At 37.9% G+C, this 27,152-nt stretch overlaps 1 protein-coding gene across 6 annotated transcripts in view; it reads right to left on the reverse strand.

Annotated features, from left to right (window-relative positions):
* Positions 1–296: 296 nt before the first annotated feature.
* DYRK1A (dual specificity tyrosine phosphorylation regulated kinase 1A) overlaps positions 297–27,152 on the reverse strand; it is a 146,849-nt gene continuing 119,993 nt past the window's right edge. For 5 of the 6 annotated variants that reach the window (XM_032175699.2, XM_032175701.2, XM_032175702.2 and 2 more), the window contains 6 exons: positions 24,671–24,957; positions 21,968–22,114; positions 18,875–19,015; positions 9,903–10,209; positions 9,281–9,405; positions 2,919–3,582 (listed from right to left, as the gene is read on the reverse strand). In XM_032175699.2, the coding sequence (XP_032031590.1) occupies positions 2,962–3,582; positions 9,281–9,405; positions 9,903–10,209; positions 18,875–19,015; positions 21,968–22,114; positions 24,671–24,957 (1,628 nt within the window). In that variant the 3' untranslated portion in view covers positions 2,919–2,961. Of the gene's footprint in view, positions 3,583–9,280; positions 9,406–9,902; positions 10,210–18,874; positions 19,016–21,967; positions 22,115–24,670; positions 24,958–27,152 lie in introns of all 6 variants that reach the window. The other variant, XM_058427667.1, reaches the window with a different exon arrangement.

The raw sequence follows: 27,152 nt of genomic DNA on the forward strand, positions 1-27,152 counted from the left end.
TTTGAAATGCTACCAACTAAAATATGAGCATTTTGAACCACAAAAATATTATGTAAGCATTCAAATAAAAAAATCAATGTGAAAAATCAAAATCATCTGTTAGACCTCCCATTTTTACTTTCAGAGATTGCTGATGCCTATGTCAATGTATCTCAAATAGTTTCCTTTTTACACATTTAACTCAACTTTGATAGTATACCTACCAGACCTGGACCAGGTTAATTGCATAGGAAGATTTTTACTATGTTTACGTTTTTCTTAAATTAATTTTAAAAAAGCATAGTAAAGAGTCTGAGGACAAATTATTCAACTGTTTATCATACATAAGACCGCATGACTATAATACAAAGGGGGGTTCTTTTTTTCATTTAACGTTACAATATACACAGCAAGTCCGGACTAGATCTTACAATCTGAACACAGGTATTTAACCTTTTCCATGCTGTTTATGTTTACAATGCACAGAAGTCCTGTAACCAAACTGTGTAGTAAAGCACACAAAACTGGACTGTAACATAACACAGTATGCAGAAGCAGTGGATTTTATGATTTTCTTTATGTAAATATAGGTTTAAAAACTGCTTTAGTTTTTTGGTGCTTGCTAAGATGTGGCAACCAGCACAGAAAAAAAAATGACCTGACCCATATGATATCTTAACCTTATATTCCTAAACAGCAGTAACTACTGAATTCCTTTTGATATTGCTATACTCAAGATGATATCCTTTTATTCACTGTAAACCTTCATGAACTACCAAGTTCAAAAAAATCATCCACAGGCTTGACAGTTAATTACAAAATAAATATGGATTTCCTGATAAACAACAAAAAGTTTTTGTAGTTTATAAAAACGAGTATTTCCAAGTTTCCATTCACATTTACATAGTGTTTAGCCTTTCTTTTGTCACTGTTTACATGTAAAAACCTGCTTTTGTTCAGAAAAAAAAAAATGACCTAGTCAGCCACATGGAATTGACCAATAGAATGAAACGCGGTGTTCTGCTGAGTCATCTTAAACAGGTTATCGGCAGAGGTAGATTACTGCTTCTTTTCTAGGCTTCTTTTGATCCTGGACAGGTAAATTACTTATCTTCTTTCTCCCAATTCAACCGCTCAAAAGTGTCACACCCCAAAATTGGTCAATTTAAAATGGGAACACAAATTTAGCAACTGCCAGACTGTGTTACATTAAGGCAGCATAATCTCAACACGAGGCACCTGTTAAATACCAGCCTGTCTGCTCAGGTCACGCATGAGAGTTCTGCTTTACTTGTGCTCATACTCTGGACCTGTTGGTGCAATCAAGGTCTTGCTTTCAAGTTTACAAGTAGGTTAATCAGGAATACAAGAATCAACTGCTGGTTCCACAGCTTCTGGATCCAGTGTCCCTTTACCTTCAGAAGCCTGAACACACTTAGAATGTAACAGATGTTGTAATCTTGAATTAGATGTCAATCTATTATGTTCAGTACACAGATTGCTGTAAATGTATTGGCTATGGATTCAACAACAGTTCCAGTTTTGTTTAAGCAATAGTACAGCCATAATTTTCAACTGACATTTAAAAATGGTCTAGTTACACCTTGTGTCAAAGTGCAGAACTGCTACATTATTGGTTACAGACATCTATGTGCTATAAAAACAGCTTTGGTACAATAAATTATCAAAAAAGAAAATAAATTTTTGTAAAATTCACAGCATAATTGTGAGGCAAAAAAGCAGTCACATAAAATTCTGCATTTTTTTAAAAATGTTCAGGATGAACAGAAGACATCTTTGTGCAGAAGAAATGGTGGATACCACGTGCCGAGAAAAAGCAAAAGAAAAAGTAAAAAGCAGGAAGGGACACAGCTGTAGCTATTTCCATCAAAGCAAACCACTACTTCTGTGACCTTCAACCAATAAGGAAGTCAACTTTATGACACACGCGAAGTGACCTTGCAATACCTTACAATTAGTGGGTCACAAAAGTCTATTTTAAAAGAAAGGCCTCTTGAATTACCCATTCTCTGTGTTTTCAGCATTAAGGACTGTCTGCAAAAGCATGTCCAAAAGTGATTGCATCTGAAATGGTAGGCTCTTCTAATTTCGAGTCCAAATCCATAAGGCCAAAGGTTATCCCAAAGACCACCACTCAGACCTCCCCAGGACTGGCCACGACCGACCCGTTGATTGCTTCTCAGTGCACCTTGGTTAGGAGACCAGTCACGTTCCATCCTATCTTCCTGTGGCCTCTACAACAGGAGAGCCACAGGATCCCATGTAATTGCTGCTTTGCTCCTCAGTAGGTTCAGATAGGAGAGTTCTGATCCCCGCCACTCAGCATGCTTACTGTGCCTGACAAACTTCAACACAACCGTCCCTTTCATACAGCTGAAGATGGTGTTTGTGGAAGCTGGAGGTCCCTCTTCCTTACAGTACTGCATTTCCGTGCCCAAGTGTGTTTAGAGGACTTAAAAACCCAAATTTCCCACCCTCCCACCCAAAACAAAACAGAACAAAACAAAACAAAAAAAGGGATGAGGGGGGGACAAAAAGAAAAAAGAAAAAAAGAAAAAGAAACACCCTCATGGGGCCCTTTATGCAAATTATGTGCAGTGCCTTTTACTTTAAAATTAGTTGGCAAATGACCAAGACCAACATCTGAACATTAACTTCTGCTGAATAGAAAGACAAAAAAACCCACTATGACTGGGATGTGGCAAGTTAAAATGGGGGAGCAAAAAGAGGATACCTCTGAGCTATCCATGAAGATGGGTTTGGACATGGCTCTTTTAAACACTTCAATGTCCCTTTGCAATCTTTTCAAGTTAAAAAAAAAAAAAAAAGTCAGCTTTGCCCTCTTGTAGCGGTTCAGTGTGTTAATCTCCTTCTGATTCAAGCAGCTTTGCACTTTGTTTTTGGAAAAAAAACACCACTTCTATAAAAACACACAAGAAACAAACTCAAGTTTCAATGTAGTCACGAGCTAGCTACAGGACTCTGTTGCACACAAACTCCTGTCATGGGGGACTCTTCTCTATCAGCCCCTTGCCTCATTGTCAGATGTCCTTCAGTCATGTAATGTGCAGGACCTGTATTAGCAGAAAATTGGTATGTTGGATGTCCAGCTATGCCAGTCTCTTGGCGGGGATTGGAGTAGACGGTCAAATTAACGTCCATAGCTCCATTCTGTCCAAAGTCCAAGGTATTAGCAGCCACTGGGCGATTCTGGTAGGCCTGATTGCCTTGATTACCAGTAGAGGAGGAAGATGTCGAGGAAGAAGTCGTTGAGGAAGACAGGGATGTCATGGAGTGGTGACTGTGGCCAACCTCCATAGAATCTTGGGTAGAGGAGCTATTCGTTGGAGAATTGTAGACCCTTGGCCTGGTCCGGTTACCCAAGGCTTGTTGTCCATGGTGGTGGTGATGGTGGTGGTGGTGGTGATGGTGATGGGAACTGTTACCATGGTGATGATGCAATGCATTCTGTTGAGGGGCTACATGAAAGGTTGTTTCTTGAACAGGATGAGTTTCAACAGTGACCTGTGTAGGAGCTTCAGTGCCTGACCAACCAAGAGGAGCAGGAAATTGCTGACGCACCTGAAAGAACAGATTTTTAAAAGGATTTTTCAGAGGACTGTTTCCAAGCTTTAATCTTCCATCAAAAGCCATGACACTAACAAACTAGCATCACATTAATCAGGGGGAAAGAGTTTTTGAAACTTTTAACGTGTTAAGACAGTTTTATAACACAAAATCCCAAATACATTCAAGGGCAAAAAATTTCATCTTGAAAGCTGCAATTTTTAGGAAGTTATATCCTTAAATAGGTTCATCTATTTCACTAGCCACTGTCCTTCCCTGAGAGCACTGTTTATGCCAGGGGTCAGCAAATATTTCCTGAAAAGGGCTGGATAGTATTCTGGGGAGGTCCAAAAGGAAGTCTTACTTTTCCCTCATGTCCTTCCTCTCTCCATCTTTCTTCTTTCAATAAAGGACTACTATCTATACCTAGCTGCTCAACAATGCCTCTGTCCAACCCACGAGCAAGAACTTATGAGTCTACCTGTGAAACAGATTCCAAATTTGGCCTCTTCTCTTCATCCCCACCATCATTTCTTGCCTACGCTAACACAACAGCCCCTTAAATGAACTCCTTGCTTCCATCCTTGCCCTTCTCCAAAGGGTGGCAGGAACAATCTTTTCTTAACACAAATCCAATCACTTCCCTATTTAAAATCCTTTAATGACTTCCCACTGCACTTAGAAAAACAAAACAATCCCAAATGGATACAACGATCTGCATCATCTGGCCAATGCCCACTTCTCTAACCTCTTTCTCCACCCATCCTATCCCTGGCTACCTGAGTTCCAAACAAAGAAGACCTGCCTTCCATTCCTCCTCTGGGTCAAAATCTCTCAAATGCCTCAGTGTACTAGTAACACGCTGCTCCCTTCTGCCTAGAAATGTTATTTCTTGGATTTTCTTATTGCTTGGATGTCTCTTTTTCATCGCTTCAGTTCCAGAGCCTTCCCTGACCAGTCTGGCTGATGTTGCCTCAACTACTGTGGCAGAAGCTACTGGTTGTGCACAATATTCTTCTCATTCCTAAGCACATTGCTACACAACATTTCCCAACCTCCCTTGTACTTAGTGATGGCCATATGTCTAAGCTGTCAATGGAATGTGAATGAAAGCTTGTTATGTCACTGCTAGCCTGGCACACAAGATAATACCTCCCAAGTCCTTCTGCCTGCTGGACACAGTAGACAACTAGGCCCTAGGGCAGGGTGGAACCACAAGATGGTAGGAGATCAGGACCTGGAAGACAGCCCAGCCACTAACCTGAACACCTATTCTGGACTGTTGCACAAAAATGAAGGAAACTTGGTACTCTTTAAGCTACCATATTTTGGGGGTCTATCTGTTATATCAGAGTTTGGCCTACTCTAATTAATACATCCTATCCCACAAATAGTCTTTCTCTACCAAATTATCCTTACTTTCTTTTTAAAAGCTAATGCTACTTGCCATTTTTATTCACGTTCATTTTATCTACTTGTGTCACTGTAAGCTCTAGGAAGGCAAAAGGCTCAGTCTCTATCACCAGCGGCTGGCACAAATTGTTAAGTGTTTATTCAACGAAGGTGGTCTGAGAATCAAACTTTTAAGAGATACTACTGAAAACAATCAGTAGAAAAGTTGGCAGTGAGTTCTCGGAAAATACTATATGGTTTTTATATGAACTTAATCAAGTTACTGGATTAGAAAAATCACATGGGGGGCAATCTGGCAATAGTTATCAAAATTATAAATCACATTACCCTTTGCAACAGTCATTCTGCTTTCAGGAATTTATATCACAGATAAAATGTCTATGTGTGAATGAGACATGTACAGTGGTGCCTCCTTATCCGCAAGAGATACAGTCCAAGATCCCCACTGGATGCCTGAAACTGCAGAGGACCAAACCCTCTATATATACTATTTTTTGATCTGATAATCTAGATGGCTACAAAGCAAAGTAACTTATCTACTGTGTGGACACACTGGACAAAGGGATGAGTCACGCCCAGGGTGGGACAGCATGAGATTTCATCGTGCTACTCGTAACAGAATTTAAAACTTACAAATTGTTTCTGAAATTTTCCACTTTATATTTTTGGACCGTGATTGACTGAGTAACTGGAACCCTGGATAAGAAGGGACACTACTGTACAGGGTTATTTATTAAACTACCATTTGTAAATAGTAAAAAACGTTGGAAATGAACTAAGTGCCCATTAATAAATAGGGGACTGGTGGCCAAGGCGGCTCACACCTGTAATCCCAGCACTTTGGAAGGCTGAGGTGGGAGGATCAGTTCAGCCCAGGGGTTCAAGACCAGCCTGAGAAACACAGTGAGACCTCACTGCAGGGTGTGCTGGGACACAATTGTAGGCCTAGTTACTCAGGAGGCTGGGGTGGGAGGATCACTTGAGCCCAGGTGCTCAAGGCTGCAGTGAGCTGTGATGGTACCAGTGCACTCCAGCCTGGGTGACACAGCAAGACCCTAGCTCTAAAAATAAATAAATGAATAAACAAACAAACAATAGGGGAATGGTGAAAAGACTTACGGAATATCTAAACGACGGGATACTGTGCAAATAACGAAAAGAATGAAAAAGCTATTTAGTGATATACAGAGAGTGCTCCAAAATATATGTCAAGACTAGAAAAACCAAGATGTTTTGAAAGAGTTTGCCTGGTATGGTACTATTTGTGTACAAAGGGTGGATGAAGAATATGTACTTGTATTTGCTTGAATATGTATAAAGTCTCAAAAAGTATACAAAAAACTAATAAACTAATAACACTCGTTTAGAAATTGAGGGGCTAGAAGGCATGGAAGGAAGGAAAACCTTTCGCTGAATTCCCTTTTATATTTACTGATTTTTAAAACCATGTGACTATATCAACCACTCAAAAATTAAGTAATAAAAAAGGATTTGAAGCAAAATCTTGACCTCTGTGAAATCCAGGTGGGAAGAATGCCGTGTCTTATGCTACTCTTGTATGTGTTTGCGGTATGGAATAGATCTGGAAGAAAGAAAGGGAAGAAGACAGGCGGATAGTCTAAAAGATTTAGAGAGAGCCCCTGGGAGTAGTGATACTTAAGACCTGAAGCATAAATAGTAGTTACCAAAACAAAAGAAGGAGGAAAAGAGCGTTCTAGGCTGAGCGCACAAGAAATGTGAGAAAAGTAAGAGAGAATGTGGCATATTACACAAAGTGAAAAATAAATCAGTGTGACCAGGGTGAGTGAAGAGGAGAAAGAATGGCCTTGGTGGGGACCAGATCCTGGAAAGCACCGATGCCTTGGTAAGAAGTCTACATTTCATTTCAGGTAGAAGGGCAAGTCAAAACTGGTTTAAAGTAGGGAAAACAGGCCGGGTGCGGTGGCTCACGCCTGTAATCCCCGCACTTTGGGAGGCCAAGACGGGCAGATAACCCGAGGCTGGGAATTCACGACCAGCCTGGCCAACGTGGCAAAACCCCGTCTCTACTACAAATACAAAAGTCAGCCAGCATGGTGATGTGCGTCTGTAATCCCAGCTACTCAGGAGGCTGAGGCAGGAGACTCGCTTGAACCAGGGAGGCCGAAGTTGCAATGAGCAGAGATCGTTCCATTGCACTCCAGCCTGGGCGATAGAGCAAGATTCCGTCTCAGGGGAAAAAAAAGCAGGGAAAATAGCAAGAACAGACCGCTTTAGTGAAAGCTCACTTGGCTGCAGGGAAGAGAGTGGTGCTGATAGGTGAATGGAATCAGACACTCCAAGACCGTTTTAGACACTCCAAGACTCTTTCTAGTAAGACAAGTCATAACAATGAGGTAAAGTGAAAGGTGGAGAATAAAAACGTATTAAGATGTGGTGAATCCAGATAATTTACTGTCTGATTCAGTGTGGGCAAAGAGGGAGAGAAGGAGTGCCCCAAAATTTATGACTTGAGCAAATGGGTAAATTTAGGGCCACTTTTACAAAGAATGGCAAAGTAGAAGAGTTGGGAAGGAAGTGAAAATGATGACATCAGTTTATGTGCTGTGTGTGCACATATTGTGGAGACTTTCAAGGTGACATTTATAGTAATTATAGTAAACAATGAGAAAGGCCCTAGGGGTTCAGAAGTGAAGTCTAAGTCAGAAGTCAAGACTTAGGAGCAACTAGCATGAAGATGGTAACTGCAGGCCCTGGCAGGTGTGGCTGAAATCATCCAGGAAACATTAAGGGGAGTAGGGAAGGGACATGGGTCATGCCTCAAGAACACCCAGGTTTCAGGGGTGGGTAGAAGAAAAAAAATCAAAGACACAGTGAAGGAAAGGGCAGAGAAATGGGGGGGGGAGGGGGCAAAGAAGAACATCCTGCCAAGGAAACCAGCAGTGACTGTTTCAAAGAGTGGGGAAAAGTCAACACTGCCAAATGAAGTTGTAGAATGCAGAAAGATAGCATTAGGGTGTCCATTGGACCCATGAATAAAGGTCACCGCTGACACTGGCAGGAGAGCTGGAGGGCAGGACCTAAGTGGAACAGGCAAAGAGGTCTTCAGAGTAAAGAGACAAAGACCACAGGTAGCAGAAGTATAGGGAAAGAAAGGGGGACACGCAAAGGTGCTGCTTAAGATGGGAGAGGCCTGAGGATGAGGAAATGCTGATCAACAGAAAAAGCCAAAAGAGGAGACAGTGAAGACAACCGGAGCTGAGGGAGACCAAAAGGCAAAGTCCCCGTGACGGCAGGAGAGAGGGGATCAGGGCAATGAGTGGGCTTGGCCTTAGGCAAAAAGAAACATATTGCTTCTAACAAAAAAGGGGTAGAGGAGAAGTGGACAGTGCACACATAGGCAAGATCATGTATTCAATGTTACAAAGCGGAGACAGTTCCTGTCTGAAGACTCTTTTCCTTACAAAGCAAAGACTGGGCAAGAACAGAGAAGGGGAGGGCAAAGGTTTCTAAGAGTAGAAAAGTTTGAAACTATTATTAAAGAGAATAGGAGTGGATGGGACAACTTGGAAAACATGTTAAGACTGCTCAGCAGAGGTTGGTGAGTATTAACAGTGCTGACAAACAGCTGCATGTGGGATTTTCTCCAGCACCATTCAGCTGCCCTAGTCACAAGAATGGAGAGCACTCTTCATCAACAGCAGTTTACTCATCCATCAAATACTACACTGGCCTCTCACCTTCAAACACCATCATGCAAAACTCGGTATGAACCAACTTACAACTTAATTAGATTATTTAAATATTTTTACCATCACCATCTGCTTCACTCCAATTTTGAAAAAGTACTTAATTAGATCCTCTTCAACAGGTTTAAAAACAAAACAAACAAAACAACAACAAAAAGGCTCAAATCCAGAAATTGATTCAGAATCCAGGACTACAAGTGCTAAAAAATCATGGGAGGAAGCAGGGTCAAGTCATTAAGATCCTGACCCAGGGAAATTTACTCAGCCCATGAAGTCAGTTTCCACTGTAAAGTGGGAATCAAAAAAGCATGAGGCTCAAAATGCTGCTTTGGTAAATAAGATAAACACAGGAAAAAAACTGTTCAAAACAACAACTGTTATGGCCCCAATAAGTGTTAGCCACTTCTAGACGAGGAGGAGGAAAACTGCAAGAATGTGCTTCTCTATGATAAATACTGACATTTGCTTAGGAGAACGTCATGAACCTCGTCATTCTAAAGGCACCTGGCATCTAGGCTGCTCCACCTGAGCATGGTAGGTGACACAAGCAAATGAACCACGTGCGAGCTCACCTGGGGACTGTGTGTCTCACAGTCCATGGCCTGCACGGCAGCTGTGAAGTGCCCGCCACTGTGCCGATGCTGGTGCGTCGGATCCGACCGGGCTCTCCCACTGTTGCTTGTCCCCGATGAGCCACCTGAAATGTCACAAGAAAAAACAACTGTGAGTTTAAAATTCATTTTGTTCAAATTTATACTCTGAAGCTATACCATTAAAACTGAAAGTATTCACTCACACACACAAAATCTCTAATATTAACTTGAAAGTATATCACAAAGTCTTCATATTCTCTGACTAAAACCAGGTTCTCTCTCGTCCACCACTGAACTAAAATACAATGAAGTCTGGTTAAGGTAGGGGAAAACTCAAGCAATGTGGACAAAAATTCCATTTAAGAAGTAATTTAAAATGCTGGTTAGTAAATAGATTTCCAACTGCCAAGCAGAATTTATTACATGCATAACTAAATATTGGAGCTTTGGGGGAGATGAATTTACTACTAACTACAAAGAACAGATTTAAGTAACTGCTCCCCACTGTATTAACAAATTTAATCAACACTTTAAAATAATCCCACTTCATAAAGAAAACAGAAAACATTCCCAAGCCTAATCTAACCGCAGCAGCACAGACCTGAGCTTGACGATGTACTGGAGGTGGTGCCCGAAGACTGAGACTGCTCCATGGCGGGGCTTGTAGACACACTATTACTTGTATTTGTACCTTCATCAGCTGTTTTCTTGAAGAAACTGTGCTGCAGAGCATAATAAGGTTGAATTCGAGTTTTGGGGTCATAATCAAGCATCCTTAAAATGAGGTCTTTGAACTTCAAGTAGTCAGCGACCGTATGACCTGACTCCCCAGCACGTCGCCCACCAGGTCCTCCTGTTTCCACTCCAAGAATGTTATGAAGTTTACGGGTTCCTGGTGGTTTGTACTCCTGTAAGAGAGAAAATGAAAGGCTTTCTCTAAATTTGGTGGAATACATAAACACTCACATAATTTAATTTCAAATATGTTTAAATATGTATGTTGAGGCCTTTATTAAAAAGGACACTTCATAGTTGAATCCTCTGCCTTTTCATACATTACTATCCCAAATGCATGGTAGTTACAGTTCAACATAATTCTGAGAACAAAAATGGCTATAAAGATCATTTAGCCCAGGGGTCAGTAAACTATGGCCTGATCCAGAGGCCTGGTTTTCTACAGCTCCAGCTACAAACGGTTTTTCTGTTTTCAAAGGTTGTAAAAACAAGCAACCAAAAACAAAACATATGCAACAGAGGCCCACCAGGCTGAAAGCATTTTCTCTCTTGTCTTTTACAGAGAGCAGGCATGCCCCTGCCCACCCTGGCTGGGAGCCTCTTTGCTGCCTAACTGTGCACCCGCAGCACCTGTTACACTTCCTTCAGCAACAGCAGCCCAAGAAAGCTATGGCAATGACACCAAGGATGTTCTACATAAAAAGGCACTGGCCTAACCCTACCTGCTCACGGTAGAAAAAGAGAAAATTATGTATGCTTCCCTTCAGAAAATCTATGTAATAATAAATTAATGTGTGTTAAGATTTCCTGAAAACTCATTTTTTGACAGGTAATACTATAACCCTTAAAACCTCTATAAATATTGAATTTATTAAGAATAGCATCACCAGACTTCAACTTCTGTTACAATGCAGAAATGTGTGACATGATTGTTCCTTCTCTAATAACTCATAACATCACTGCCTTTTAAAGACCCATCAGAGAGCTGTCTGAGGATCCAAAACTGGAACAAAAATCCCCTGAATTCTACAAAATGAAAAGCCTCTCCTCAAAGAGACCTGCAGCGGGAGAAGGGAGAAGGCGCAAGCATGCCACAGATGAGCGAGAAGACTCCAGCCCAAGTCTGAACCAACTTCTGACGGCCAGGAGTGGACAGACAGAAGGATGGGGCAGTACAGCAGGAGGAAGGCGATCTCCCAGGCACGGAGAGTTACGAGTGGGGCTGCTGACTGGACAGTAATGTATAGAGACCACTAGATTTTCCCTGGTTCTAAAGACACAAACACTGCTGAAGAGAATGTCCTTATCCCAGCTCAAAACATACGAAGACAGTGGGGAATGGAATCTAAGTCAAACAAACAAAGCCCAGAGTCAGCTAAGCTACAAAAGAGATCAACTCAGCCCCACATGAGGGGCCTGACAGAGTAAGAGGCCTCTTTCTGAGGGAAAATATGATTCACTTCCATCTTTAACTGTTCTTAAGCAAAGAAAATTTGTCACACATTTAAAAATTACAAACATTTTTTAAAAATGGCGTCCACAATCACATGAAAAGAAAAAAAACCCAATAGAAGATACACATAAATAAATGGTGCAGATGTTGAAAAGTAGCAGACTGGAACTTTAAAAATAATTATGATAAGTTACTTCTGATAAATTATAATAAATAAACAATTTAGTCCAAAAGGTGGACAACATATGAATAGATGTAGAATTTCAGAAGAGAAAAACTGTATTTAAAACAAAATAGAAATGCTAAAACTAAAAAATATAGGCTGGGCTCATGCCTCTACACCCAGGTTGAGGTGGGAAGACTGCTTGAGTCCAGGAGTTCAAGACCAGCCTAGGCAACATAGCCAGACCCCGTCCCTACAAAAAATTTTAATAGCTGGGTATGGTGGTTGCACCACTCCAGTAGTCCGAGCTACTTGGGAGGCTGAGGTAGAAGAACTGCTTGAGCCGAGAAAGTCAAGGCTGTTATCAGCCATGATCACACCATTGCACTCTAGCCTGGGTGACAGAGTGAGAACCTGTCTCAAAAACAACAGTAACATCACATGAATCCATTTAATGGATTCAACAGCAGACTGGACTCAGCACAAGGAAAAAAAATATCAGTGAACGAGAAGATAGAAAAAGAAATTATTCAAATTAAAAACACAAACAGAAAACAGAATGAATAAACCAGACAGAGACCTCTGGGATGACATTCAGCACTGTAACATACACATCACTGGAGAACTAGAAGAAAGACAAAAGCAGAACAAATATTTGGCAAGACTATATCTGAGGATTTTTTAAAAACTGATGATAGAGATCAACCCACAGATCCAAGAAATTCAGTGAACCCCCAGGAGAATAAATACAAAGAAAATCATACCTAGGTAAATAGTCAAACTGTGGAAATCAAACAAAGAGAAAACATTAAAATCAGCCAGAGGGAAGAGGCGGAAAATAATATATGCAGGGGAACAATGCTAAGAATAATCACTGACTTCTCTACAGAAACAGTGTAATCCAGAAAAAGTCAATACATCTTTAAGCAATATCGTAACATCTTTTTCTTTTGCTGAAAGAAAGAAGTTAATCTATAATTCTATATTCACTGAAAATATCTTCCAAAAAATAAAGGTAAACACGTATTTCAGATCAACATATGCTGAGAGAATTCATCAGGATAACTTATTCATTATAAAATAAAAGTTAAAGGAAGGTGTGAGGCTGAAGAAATAATACCAGATGGAAGCTAGGAATTGCAAAAAGGAATGAATAACACCAGAAAAGAGCAAATATAAGGATAAATATAGAAGATCTATTATCCTTATTTTATGTCTTTTTAAATTTCTTTTGTGTTTAAATCTATTTTTTATTTAAACAGCCAACAATGTGTTGTGAGGTTTATAACATGCAAAAGTAATACAACAAGTGCACAAGAGGTAGATAGAATCACATGATTATCACACTGTTTAACAAGCAATATATTATTATTTGAAGGTAAACTAATGTTAAAGGTGCTTATTATAAAAGGAACACTAAACATGACACATAGAGGAATAAGTAAAAAATCAGTACAGGAGATAAAATAAAATGCCAAAAAGGATTCAACAAACCTCCCCCCAAAAGGCAGGAAAGAAGGAATAGGAAACAACGAACAGGAAAGATAAACAGAACACAAATAAGACAACAATCTTAAACCCAAAACTCTGAATAATGGGTTAACCACTATCAGACTAGATTAAAACACGACCTGACCATATGTTGCACACAACACAAAAATAATTCTTTAAATATAAAGGTATGCACAGGTTTACAGTAAAAGGGTAAAAGTGTGTGTGTATATATACACATGTTGCATATTTTTCTTCATATATTTTATATCTACACACACACATCATGAAAATATCAAGAATAAGAACACTGGTAAGACTATAGTGATATCGGACAAAGCAGACTTAAAGACAAACATTACTAGAGACAAAGAGGGATATTTCAGGATGATAAAAGGGTCAATTTATCAATAAGTCATAACAGTATCAAACATGCATACACCTATTAACAAAGCTTCAAAAACCATAAAGCAATGTTACAAAGGGAGTCTAAGACAAATCCAAACTTATCAATGAAGACTCTTCTCTCAATTACTGACAGAATATACACATACACACAAAGATATAAAAGATATGAAGAAAAATATCAAACAATTTGATCTACATTGATAGTTGGAGACCACTACACCAAACAAACACAAAATACAATTCTTATCAAGCACACATAAAACATTCGCAAAGACACATTAGATGCTAGGCCATAAAACAAGTCTCAATTTTAAAGGACTGGAATCACGTTCTGTGACCAAACTGCTACTAAACTAGAACTCAATAAGATATCTAGAAAATCCTCAAATATTTTGAAATTATGTAACAAAATTCTAGTGACAGGTTAAAGAAGAAATCGCACGTTAGAAACATTTCAGAATGACTGTTAAAACACATAAAAAGTGGCCGGGTGTGGTGGCTCATGCCTGTAATCCCAGCACTTTGGGAGGACAACGCAGGTGGATCACGAGGTTAAGAGATCGAGACCATCCTGATCATATGGTGAAACCCCGTCTCTACTAAAAATACAAAAATTAGCTGGGCGTGGTGGGGCGTGCCTGTAGTCCCAGCTACTTGGGAGGCTGAGGCAGGAAAGTTGCCTGAACCTGGGAGGTGGAGGTTGCAGTGAGCCAAGATCACACCACTGCACTCCAGCCTGGCAACAGAGCAAGACTCCATCTAAAAAAGCTGCATAATGCAGCTAAAGCAGTGCTTACAGGGAAATTTATACCATTAAATTCTATAGTAGCAAAGAGGCTTAAAAATCAATGATCTAGTTTCCACCTTTAAGAAGCTGGAAAAGGAGTAAATTTAACCCAAGTAAACGGACATAACGACGAGCAAAAAACAGAATAGAAACTAGATCAAGAATAGAAAAAGAAATCAACAAAGTCAAAAGCTGGTTGTCTGAAAAGATTAATAAACTTGATCAACCCTGAGCAAGACTACTTGGGGAAAAAACAGAAAGTACAAATGGCCAATATCAGGAATAAAAGAGAGACGGTTAGGAAATAAAAAATATTTCCTAATAGTTTCACAAGTCCAGCACAATCCTAAAATCAAACCCCAATGATGGTTTTATTAATAAAATGTTAGACAAATATCCATTAATGACATAGAAACAAAATTCCTTACCAAGAGATTAGCAAATTGAACTGAGCAATATGGGAATAGTATATCAAGGCCAAATGTAGTTTATCACAGGGTGGGGCTTAACATTCAAAAAATTAATGTATTTTACCACAGAACAGGAGAAAAATCATATGATCTCTATATGCACAGAAAAAAATGACAATACTCAAAACCCACTCATGATATTAAAAAAGCAAAAAAGACATACAATTGAAAAAACAAAACTGTCTTCATTCATGGAGCTTAAGACTGTTTAAGTAGAAAGCCCTATCAAATTTCAACAACAAAAATACAGTCATCCCTCAGTATACGCAGGGGGTTGGTTCCAGGCGCACCCCCCACCCCAAAATATACTGAAATCCACACATACTCAAGCTCCACAAGGACGCCGTGAGGAACCCACATATGTGAAAAGTTGGCCCTCATACACAGGTTTCACATCCAGGGAATACTGTATTTTTGATCCACATTTGACTGCAGATGTGGAACCTTCAGATACAGAGGGCTGACTCTATTTGTTGGAAAAAAATGGGCATACAAGTGGATCTGTGCGGTTCAAACCTGTATTGTTCAAGGGTCAACTGTACTAGAATAGGTGAATTTAGCAAGGTCTTAGGATACAAAATCAATATACAAAAATCAGTTATATTTCTGTATACCAAAAATGAAAAATTATGAAATTATACATTTTAAATGCCATTTAAAATAGCATCTAAAAAATTAAAAACTTAGGAATAAAGTGAACAAAATATGTAAGACTTCTGCATTAAAAACTATAAAACACTGCTGAGATATTTTAAGCCCTAAATAAATAAAGAGATAACCCATCTTTATAGAGTGGAAGATTTAATATTGTTAAGATGTCTATTTTCCTGAATTCAACCCCAACTGCAACCCAAATCAAAATGCTAGCACCATTTTTTTGGCAGAAATTTACAAGCTGATTCTAAAATCCGTATGTGAATAGAAAGGACCTAGAATAGAAAACATATCAATAGGGTAAAGCAACTGCTTTCAGCAAATGCTGCTGTAACTACTAAGCACACATATGGAAGAAAATGAACTTCAACCCCTTCACCCTGTTCCACACTCAAAAATTAATTCAAGATGGACCACAGAATCCTAACTGTAAAAGCAGACTAAAAAATAAAAATAAAAACTTTTAGAAGAAAACACAGAAGAATATCTTCACAAACTTGGAGATGGCAAAGATTTCTCAGGATAAAAAAAGTATCAAAAAAAAAAAAAGTTGACAAATACAACTTCATCAATATTAAAACTCCCTAGTCATCAAAAGATACCATATTAAGAAAGGAACAGGCAAAGCCACAGCCTAGGGAAATACACTGACATATATGTGACAAAAAACTTAATGACAAAGGACTACTCAATTATTAAACAACTCAGTAACACAAGCAAAAGTTGGGAAAGACCTGTGACAAAGAATATATACGAAAGGCTAATAAGCATATGAAAAGGTGGTATTAGCCATGAAGAAATGCAAATGCAAACCACTATATATCCACTACAGAATGGCTAAAATCCAACAGACAAACCATATAAAATGGTGAGGATGTCATGCAACTGGAACCCTCATACATCATGGGAATATAAAATAAAACAACTCTGGAGAACTGGTGTTTTCTTGTGAAGGTAAACACGTACCCCATGACCTGGCAATTCTACTCTTAGATTGTGCTGTCAGAGAAATGAAAACATATGTATAAAAGAATGTTCCCAGTAGCCTTATTCATAATAGTCCCAAACTGGGAACAAACCAAATGACCACTGACAGGTGAATATAAATTATGGCATGTTCCTTCAATGAAATATGTTGAAGCAATAAAAAAAATTAATTCCTGAGACATACAATATTGATGATTTTCCAAAAATAATACATTTGCTAAGTGAAGAAAACCCAAAACTAAACAATAAATACTATAAGGCTCCATTTATACTAAGTTTGCCAATGAAAAAGCAAAGCTAGTCTTTGATGATAGAAATCAGAAAGTAGTGGGATAACAGAAAAGGTCACAAGAGGATTTGGGATAATAGAAATCTTTCATATTGGTTTAGATGGGGGGCACTGCTGTACACAAAGGTGAAAACAAAGTCAACACTTAAAATATGTATCTTATGTAAACTGTACTTCAAAAAATAGCATCATTTATTGTCTTCTTCATTCTCCACCTCCACCAGGAAAAAAATATATAGTATTTATTTCATTATTGGAAAACCCTAATATGGGGCTTTTGAAATGTAAAATGAGAAATTAAAAGTAAAAATAAAATCAGTAAACAAATAAACCACAGAGATAGCCAATGAAAGTATATGCACATCTATTTGTATCTCTAGTCAAAATTCTTAGTGTACCATTTGTAATGTAATTAATTGATTATGAATTTGACTTTTTGTTGCAAAATTTATCTCTTAAAAGCAAAATTATTTCATATTTTTAAAAATTAAGTTGCTTAAGTCAATTGCTAAGTGTGACTAAAATAAATCTCATAAAAATCTAGTTAATTCACATGTATTAAATGTATGTTAAGATATCCACTTGCAATTTTAAAAGGGAAAAGACAATCTACTCATTTCTGAAATGCCCCACCCCAAATAACTAAAAATAGTAATACCTATAGATCAATTTGAAAGAAATGACAGGTCACTGTGGTTTTTGTAAGGCAGAGATTTAGGAGATGGAATGGGATGTTTTACTGAGGAAAAAAATAGCAGAAGCAAAATATAAATAAATAAATCTGAAATGGAGAAAGCAGCAGCCTGTATCACGGAGAGAGACAACATAAAAAAGATTTAATTTCCTCTCCATGCTAATTCAAACTGGTAGGAACTCCTTTAAATGCTGGTGAAGCCAGTAAGGACTCCTAGACTAAGTTTTGGTTACATGGAAAATGGGCCATGATTAATGAGCTATGTGGATAAAGAAAAAACAAGGGCCCAGGAGGTCTCGATGGCATTTTCCATCCTTTCCTTATGGGGAACAGGCATAATTTAGCAGCTGGAAACTGCACCGCCTATAGCTTTAGTGAATATGGCAGAACACAATAACTTACAAATCAGTTTTGAAAGATACAATTACATATGTGCTTTTAAATATTCTAAAGAAAATCATCTGATATTAAAAGTTATGACTCCATAGCTGTGTGGAGGTGAATTAAGGCAATCAACCATCACCTTCAGTTCACTGAAAATGACACCTGGTGGCAGCGCCACTAAAATACAAGGCAAAATAATAACTGAAACAAAAACTCTTAAATGTTATAAATGCAAAACTATGATCACAAGGTGACTTCTGTATGTACATGTGTGTGGGGGGGTCATATTCAATCACATATTTATACATGACATTCATTCAATAATAGGACCAAACTAAATTACAAAACATGATTATTTACAGATCTATAAAACAAAAGTAAAAAATCAAGATGCAAAATTGGCATCATTTACTCTATTAAACTGACATAGTTTAGGTATTTTTAAAAAGTCCTCGGATAAAAGAAAATTACTAACACAAACCAAATACTTTAAAAATCTCACTTTTAAAGATTTTGGAGACATTAAATTTTTGCTATCCAAGTCAATGAGCTAGGGATCTGAAGTCTATCAAAGGACCATCTAGTCAGTTAATATCCTTGGGAAAAAAATCACATACTACTTAAGCCAAAAATCATCTTCTGACATAATTTACCAACTGAGCTTAAAAAAAAATCATTTACTCCAATTGTGACTTTTCACAGCTGCAGTATTAACTGTGACCTCACTACATGCCCAAGCTGTGAGAAATAAAGGTCAAATTTATTAATTCTACTGTTGAAACCAAGTATGGTGATGTGATCAGCTGCCTCAAAATGCAGACACAGAGTTTTTAATATGAAGTTTTAAAGATAACTCTGACCATTAATCAAACACTGGTCCATACCTGATAGTTCAGGTCAAACTATACTCAACTTCTGAACAAAATATCTATGTAAGGTATCAATAAAATCGTTAACTGAAACACTCTGATTTCAAGTAAATGCAAAATGAGCTATAAAAAGACAGGTATGATAAAGAAATTTAATAAAGGCTCAAAACAGATATATCCTTATTTTACCCGTTTTCCATCTTTGGTCTTCTTTAAGTTCCAAGTGCCATCTGGCAACTTCTCAAAGAACTTTCTTGCTTTTGGTGCTTGGTCAAGAATATGAGCAGGTGGAATACCCAGAACTTCCACTATTTTATTCATCTGATCTACCTGTATTAAAAATAAAAACAACAAAACCTGTAATTTCTACTGTACATCTACTCCTGCTCATCAAGTCATTCATTCATAAATAAATTGCACACCTCCTGTGTGTCTGGCACTCCTCTAGACATCCAGCATACAGTAATGAAGAAACACAAGAAAGGCCCTACCTTCCTTGAGTCAAATACCCCATAGAAGGGAAGACAGTCAATTAACAAACATATTATGTCAGGTAGCCATGGACACAATGTTGAACAGTAAGGAAAGATAAGAGGAAGTTTTAAAGTTTCCGTTTTGGGAGAATTTTATTTAAAAATTTTTTTTTATTTACTTATTTTTGAGACAGGGTCTCACTCTGTCACCCAGGCTGGAGTGCAGTGGTGCAATCAGAGCTCACTGCAGCCTTGACCTCCTCCTAGGCTCAAGTGATCCTCTCACCTCAGCTTCCTGAGTAGCTGGGACTACAGGCATGTACCACCATGCCCAGCTATTTGTTTTTTAGATGGAGTCTCGCTCTGTCACCCAGGTTGAAGTGCAGTGGCGCAATCTCGGCTCACTGCAACCTCCACCTCCCAGGTTCAGGCAATTCTCCTGCCTCAGCCTCCCGAGTAACTGGGACTACGGGCATATTTTTTAGTAGAGACAGGGTTTCACCATGTTGGTCAGACTGGTCTTAAACTCTTGACCTCAAATGATCTGCCCACCTTGGCCTCCCAAAGTGCTGGGATTACAGGCGTGAGCCACCGTGCCCGGCCCCATGCCCAGCTAATTTTTAAAAATTTTTGTGGAGATGGGGTTTTACCACGTTGCCTATGCTAGTCTCAAACTCCTGGGTTAAAGCAATCCTCCCACCTTGACCTCCCAAAGTGCTGGGATCACAGGCGTGAGGTACGGCACCTGACCCAGTTTTCAGAGCATATTAAATAAACACACATACACACACACCCCTCAGAGGCTTAATAAAGTATGGACCTAATAAAGTACTTTTTTAAAGTACAGATTCATTCACCCAAACTGAGTGTGCCTATTATATGCTAGGAACCATATTCATAGGTAGAAAATAATAAACAAAACATAAAAATTCCTGCCAAAAAGAAGTTTATGTTATAGTGGGAAGACGGCAAATATATATATACACACACACACAATTTTTTTTTTTTTTTTTTAAATGGAGTCTGGTTCTGTCTTCCAAGCTAGAGGGCAGTGGCACGATCTCGGCTCACTGCAACCTCCGCCTCATGGTGAAGTTCAAGCCATTCTCCTGCCTCAGCCTCCCAAGTAACTGGGATCACAGGCATGCAACACCATGCTAAGCTAATTTTTCTATTTTTAGTAGAGATGGGGTTTCACCATGTTGGCAAAGCCAGTCTCGAACTTCTGACCTCAAGTGATCTGCCTGCCTCAGCCTCCCAAAGTACTGCGATTACAGGCGTGAGCCACTGCACCCAGCATTATCAATAAATAATTAAATACATGATGTCAGATGCTAAGAACTACGGGATGAGGAGAAGGGGTATTGCAACCATAAGTGGGGTATATGGTTTTACCGAGAATGTGACATCAGGGCAAACACTAACATCAGCAAAGGACTATCTCAGAAAAGAGCATTTTAGGCACAGGAAGGAAGAAATGCAAAAGGCTATGGGCCTGTGGCTGGCATTTTCAAGGGACCACAGAGAAAGCTGTGTGTGGACCACAGAGTGAAGGGAGGAGGAGAGACCAGGTGGTGGTGAGAGAACTGGCATCAGAGGGAGTAGGAATCTGTGGGCTACTCAAAGGACCTCGGCCTTTACAATGAGTAACATGGCAAAGTTTCTTTAATATTGTTTAAGCCCAAGAAAGATACTAATTTACAGAGTAAGATTTATACTAAAACAAAAACAAACTATGGCAGTTACTATCAAAGACTAGCTCACCAGTTCAAGTTGAAATGAATTAAAAGGGGCCAGGCACAGTGGCTCACACCTGCAATCTCAGCACTTTGGGAGGCTGAGACGGGCAGACCACTTGAGGTCCGGAGTTCGAGAGCAGCCTGGCCAACATGGTGAAACATCAACTCTAGTAAAAATACAAAAATTAGCCAGGTGTAGTGGTGCTTGCCTGTAATACCAGCTACTCGGGAGCCAAGATTGCGCCACTATACTCCAGCCTGAGCGACAGAGCAAGACTCCGTCTCCGGAAAAAAAAAAAAAAGAATTAAAAGGAAGGATGGAAGAAACAAGTTTCTGGCACCACCTATTAAGAGCTGCATAATCCGGTACAAGTCATTAATGCCTTTGGCCTTTCTCTTCTCATTTATAAATAGACTGATCAAGATCTGCAAATTGTCAATTTTTCTTTTAAAAAACAAACAAAACCCCACAGGTGAATAGTTTTTAAAACAATGAAAGTCTAATTTCTCTGACTGCAGGGAAGTGTGGCCTGTCCCTGCCCTCCCATTCACTGCCTCTGACCTTCAAAAATCTTCCAGAACACAGCCTGAAACCTGTAGACTATAGAACTGCACACAGTCTCTGTAACCCTACAATTCTATAATCTAGTTTACTCTACACTATTCAGACTGAGTATCTATCAATCCTACTGATCATTACCTCTTCAACTCCAAATCATAATCTCAAAATTTAGAGTGATGTCTGTACCACTCTTCAGGATGGCCTTCATTCCTTCATTATCATCTTTAAGCTTTCTGTTATTGTATTTAAAACCTGTAAAATGTATGCCAAAATACTTAACACTTTCTGTTCTCCTTCATGAGTAGATTAAAATATCCTACTCCTATCTCATAATTCTAAACTTACGTGACAACTGACAAATATGAAAAAATAGGTATATTCAAACTGACCTCACATTTGAATGATTAAATAGACATCTTTGCCTAAAAACAACTTTTAAATTACAGTCATAGATGAAAGACAATAAGAAATTATGAAAACAGAATTTGTAAAGCAATACATCATTTACCTCATTGGCACCACTGAACAGAGGTTCTCCAGTGTGCATTTCAACCAAAATACACCCGAGGGACCACATATCAATGGCAAGGTCATAAGGCATTCCCAGTAGCACCTCTGGAGACCGATAAAAGCGACTCTGAATATACTGGTATATCTGAAATATATTTCAAAGTAGTATTACTTCAAATTGCTTAAAACTGCAGTCAGCACTGGATTAAAAACATTGATCTGATATTAACAGAAAAGAATTGGCTAATTCCTGAATTAGGGTTCCATTGATTAACTTCAGCATTAGACTACAAATATGGCTTAAAGAACTAAACATTTCGAGGGATTGGTTAATCTGACTGTGAAATGCATAATACGTAAAGATTCAAGCCCTTTCATTTAGTCTAATCCTACCTAGTCGTCATGATATTTCTTAAAACAATTATGCCTCACTAGAAAAAAAAAAACACTACTGAAAGTAATGTATTTCCCTAATAATTATTTCTTCCTACTATGGCTGGCACTTAGTCTACCACTAACTTTACAACTGAACAGTATTTAAATTAACCCAAATAATGTATTTCTCAGCATTAAAAGTCAAGTAACTTCAATATAATGTAACTTAAAATTCAGATATTTGTACTCTTGCTGTCTCACAGATAAATCCCAGAAACACTGCCACATAAAGATTCAATTGAGAGCTGTCTCTGACCAATAGCTTCTTCTCTCCTCTTCTCTACCTCCATCCAAGACTTCTTAGAGAAAGACAATCCTGAAATGGACTATTTTCAATGAAGTAATGTTAGGATGTCTTCAGAGACCAATTTGTTTCACTTATTAAAAGGGGGAAAGAAATAAAATCCTCCTAACTAAATTTTCTAACACCCAAACCATGCAGCCAGAAAGCTCATGAAATTTTCTGTGGTTCCCACTGAAACCTCCAGCCAAGTCTTCAAGAACAATCTCAGGCCTCCACAGGCAGGTCAACTGACCTTAAGGAACTATAAGAAGAAAGTCTAATTTAAAAGAACTGGGAAGAAGTATTACATTTCCATGGTTTTTATAAGCCAATACCATTGTTAATTCCCTAGGCCCAAACACTCACCACTCCTGAGACTTTTATTTCACAGCTTATGCCAAGAACTTTGTCACCTCCCTATCTACTTTGTTTAAAGCAGTTGCTTTCCCCAAAACACACTTGCCCTACCACTTTTGATTCTAATCCAACAGATCTAGGGGCAGGACCACGGCAGGTCTATTTTAGAAATAACTTCCCATGTGATGCCAATGAACTTGAATAATTAAAAACTTATTGTAGGGATAACTGGCTCATTTTGGCTAGACAGAAATAATAATGTTTAATATTAGGACAAAATATATAATTTGGCTTAAATAGGGGAAAAATTTCCCAACTCTATAATCTATTCAAATCACTGTCAAGATGGGCATGTATTTTTCATTCACGATATACTCTATCCCATATTAACTACGAGCATCTCTTGACTTTTTGAAGGCATCTAAAACTGCAAACTTTGCTCCCTACTCCAATTTTTAAAAATTACTTTAACACTCGATAGCATCACTACCATAAGAGAAGTTGCAGAAAATAACAAAAAGACAGTCCTATTAATTGGCTATAAATCCTTATGATTAAATTAATCTGTTATAGTTAAAACCTGGACAAAAGTAGGACAGGACAGAAAATTTCACTAATTTGGAAAAATAAGAAACAGAAAAGTCAGTATGAAAAATTAACATCTGTATGTTAGTTGGGTTTCTTTAAAAACAGAAGAAATACAGTTTCAATACTTAAAGGAAAAAGAATAGTGTTTAAAATGAGTAAAATATTATCAAATGGTGACACTAATTCCTTTCAAGAGGAGACCCCTATTACTTCTATTTTATATATAAAACAATGCTGTCAGAGTAGTTTTCATAATGCTGGAAGAATGACAGTAAAAAACTGCTTTCCTAAATCAGCTAAACTTATCAGCATTACGAACACATCTGTTTTTAGCAGTCTGAAAAAAACCAGCTTGGATATGTGTCCGAATTTACATAAATTTTAAATAAGAGTGGGGAAAATAAGACAAACTTATTTATCAAAACAAGTAAGTCTACCAACTGAATTTTCTATACTAATACCATGACTAATGCAAAATTACCTGCATTTTTTTGAACCAACAGTTTTTGAGAAAAAAGATTTATCTTGATCCATCTTCAGAGAAGTATTTTACAGCAAAGATTCAATGTTCTGGTACTGAAAAGTCCCAAAATTTATACTAAAACCTTTACTTGGGAAATATAGTTACAAATCCCCTAATATTTAATCATTCCATCTCTAATTCTCTCCCTTAATCTTTCAGCATACATACCATTTTAAATATACCCATTTCAAAAAATCAATGTCTTTTGACTCAAAGTATTGCTATTTGCATTTTAAAAGGTATTTCCCCAAAACAGTTATCAACACAAGGTAATTAAGTGCTACATTTTAAAGATAAATAAGCATCCTGTAATTGCCTCTAAATGGTATACATCTTATTAACATTTCAAATATCTATTAGGTTGGCACAAAAGTAATTGCGGTTTTTGCCACTGCAAAAATGGCAACTGCAATGGCAGAAACCGCAATTACTTTTGCACCAACCTAATACCTACACTGTCCTACCTACTTCTATTTAATTTCTATTTAATTCACAAGTTCTAAAATAATACTTACCCTCTGCCCCAACTGACAAGAACTGCCAAAGTCAACGATCTTGATTGCACTGCGTTTGGGGTTACAAAGAAGGATATTTTCAGGTTTTAGATCACAGTGAATGATACTAAGTTCTGGAGTCGCAAGGAAAAGCAGTGCAGTGCACATCTGTTGCGCAAACTTTCGTGTTAGGTTCAAAGAGACCCCTCGGAAATTGGTGTTTCTCAGCAAGTCATAGAGGTTGTAGGACAGCATTTCAAAAACTAAACAGAGATGGTTTCGAAACATAAAGTGGCGTTTCAAATGCACTGAAAGAGAAAACAGTTTCATTTTAAATTATATATACCAATAAAAAGAGAGAACAAACACATGCACTCTCAAATGATCTATAACATTATTACAACATCAAATGCAGAGTTCAGTTAAAGTTTGGAGACAGCATTTTGTAGTAACAGCAGTTTTCAATCAGTTAAGAATATCTAAGTTGCTCTTCTGCTGAATTAAACAGGTACAGCATATGTCAATAAGTGATATAAGGTAAGCAGTACTACCAAAATGCCTTGTTTCTTTAAAAGTCAGATCTGAAAACACAAGTAGCAAATGGACAAACAGCAGTGAGAATATTTCAGCAATTTTATCTTCATTTATAAAAGAAAGCACTTTTTACTTCCTGAGAGCCCTACCTCACAACTTCCTATGTCTAAGCTCCACCTACTGGGATCTCTGGTTTGTGACAATGCTGTAGTTGGCAGCCCTCTGTGTAGGCTTTGAAATGTATCTGCACTGCTGAACTTTAGATTTCACTGGTAATTTTCTGTCACAATTTTCACTGTTAGCCTTTTTTTTACCCTTTAGGCAAATACAACAAATGTCTGAAAATCATGCTTTGGTACAAGTATTGGAGGACTTAACTGTGTTTATCAAATTGGTAAGTGACAACTCTTGTGTGAGACTGAAGGTTTGGAAAACTTCAAAATAAAGCTCAGCTACAAGAAGAGATGATGAGGAGGTTTGTGAGTGTGGAAACAGCATAGAATACATAGGTCGCTATCACTGTTGACCCTCTAAAAAGCCTGAATACTCACTAAATTGCTTCAAAGATTGTGCTTTAAGTATTAACATTGACTTCACGTCAGATGAGGTTATTCGATAAAGTGCTGTCCCTCCCTGTTAACAGTCTTACATATACCAAACTGAGAACCTGTAACACAACTGCAATGACATAAAACACTCATCTGTCAAGGTGATTTTCATTTTATTTTATAGTATTACAAAATGAGAGGTTTCTCTACAGATCTATCCGGAATAAACTGATAGTAATCAATGTCTGATCACTGAGAACTGTGGATATATTGTGTTTTCCTGGGAGTAGTCCTGGGCTGCCTGCCTCAAAGCAGTGCACATCAATATTGCTTTAGATCTTTCATGGTATAGGTGATCCAAAGTCAGAATAAGTAACACAAAAATAACTACATGGCTATATAGGAGTCTACAGCACAACTCGATACTAAAAATAACAAAAGGAATCCTTAAATGTTACCTAAGAATGTAAAATACCTGCTCTTAGTCACTTCAGTTTATAGGTTTAAAACTAAAAACATAGTTCCATGATACCTCACAATCATGGTCCATGGGTGGCTTTTAATCTCCTGGTTAAGCAGGAGCCACAAAATGAATGCAAAAAGTAACTGCTGTCAGAATTCTAATGTGATTATAAAAATTCCTTTAAGAAGCTCTGTGATCACAATGTTGGTCCAATGAAACATCTACTCAGTTTCACTTGACCTCACAATTCTTTATTCATTTACTTAGTATCTACAATGTGCTGAGCACTAAAAACATTGTCAAAGAAAGCTCAAACAAGCATATTTGTTCAGTCTTTTTAACTGAATTTTTGGGAGAATGGAGGGCTGGCAAGACTTTGTTGTGGACTTAAACTAAATTTTCTTTTAACTAGACCATGGCAGGTACCAAATAATCCAGATAAGAAATTTGGCTACACGATAAAGAAGTAGATGTTTTTTAAAGTTCAAAGACAAGACAATAAAACTCAGCAGAATAAATTATACTCATCAATCACTTTAAAATTAATTTATATCATAAAAATCAATATGACTTTCAGATACCTTAAGTTTAAGGTACCAATTCAATTGACATGAACTTGTCTAATCTAAAGTTCGTTTTCCAAACAGAATCTCAGTTTCTTGAGACATTATGCATTCACCATCTTCTGAAATAAGAATTTAAAAACTCATCCAAAGAGTATCTGTAATAACTAATACAATTAATAAAATGATTATTAATGTCAACTTTATTCAAAACAAAATACTAGCATTATACATAACTGAGTAGCTAACATTTTGAGTACTTAACTATATGCCAGCTATGTCTTCTTTAAATAAAGCAGAATTAAAATGTTACAGTAATGCTATCAATATTTTTTCTGCTCCCCTAAGCAAATACTCAAGAGTGAGAAGAAGGCAGGAGGCATGTTCAGAGATCA

The sequence above is a fragment of the Hylobates moloch genome, unplaced genomic scaffold (assembly GCF_009828535.3).
Source record: "Hylobates moloch isolate HMO894 unplaced genomic scaffold, HMol_V3 SCAFFOLD_14, whole genome shotgun sequence".
In the NCBI taxonomy this organism is placed as follows: domain Eukaryota; kingdom Metazoa; phylum Chordata; class Mammalia; order Primates; family Hylobatidae; genus Hylobates; species Hylobates moloch.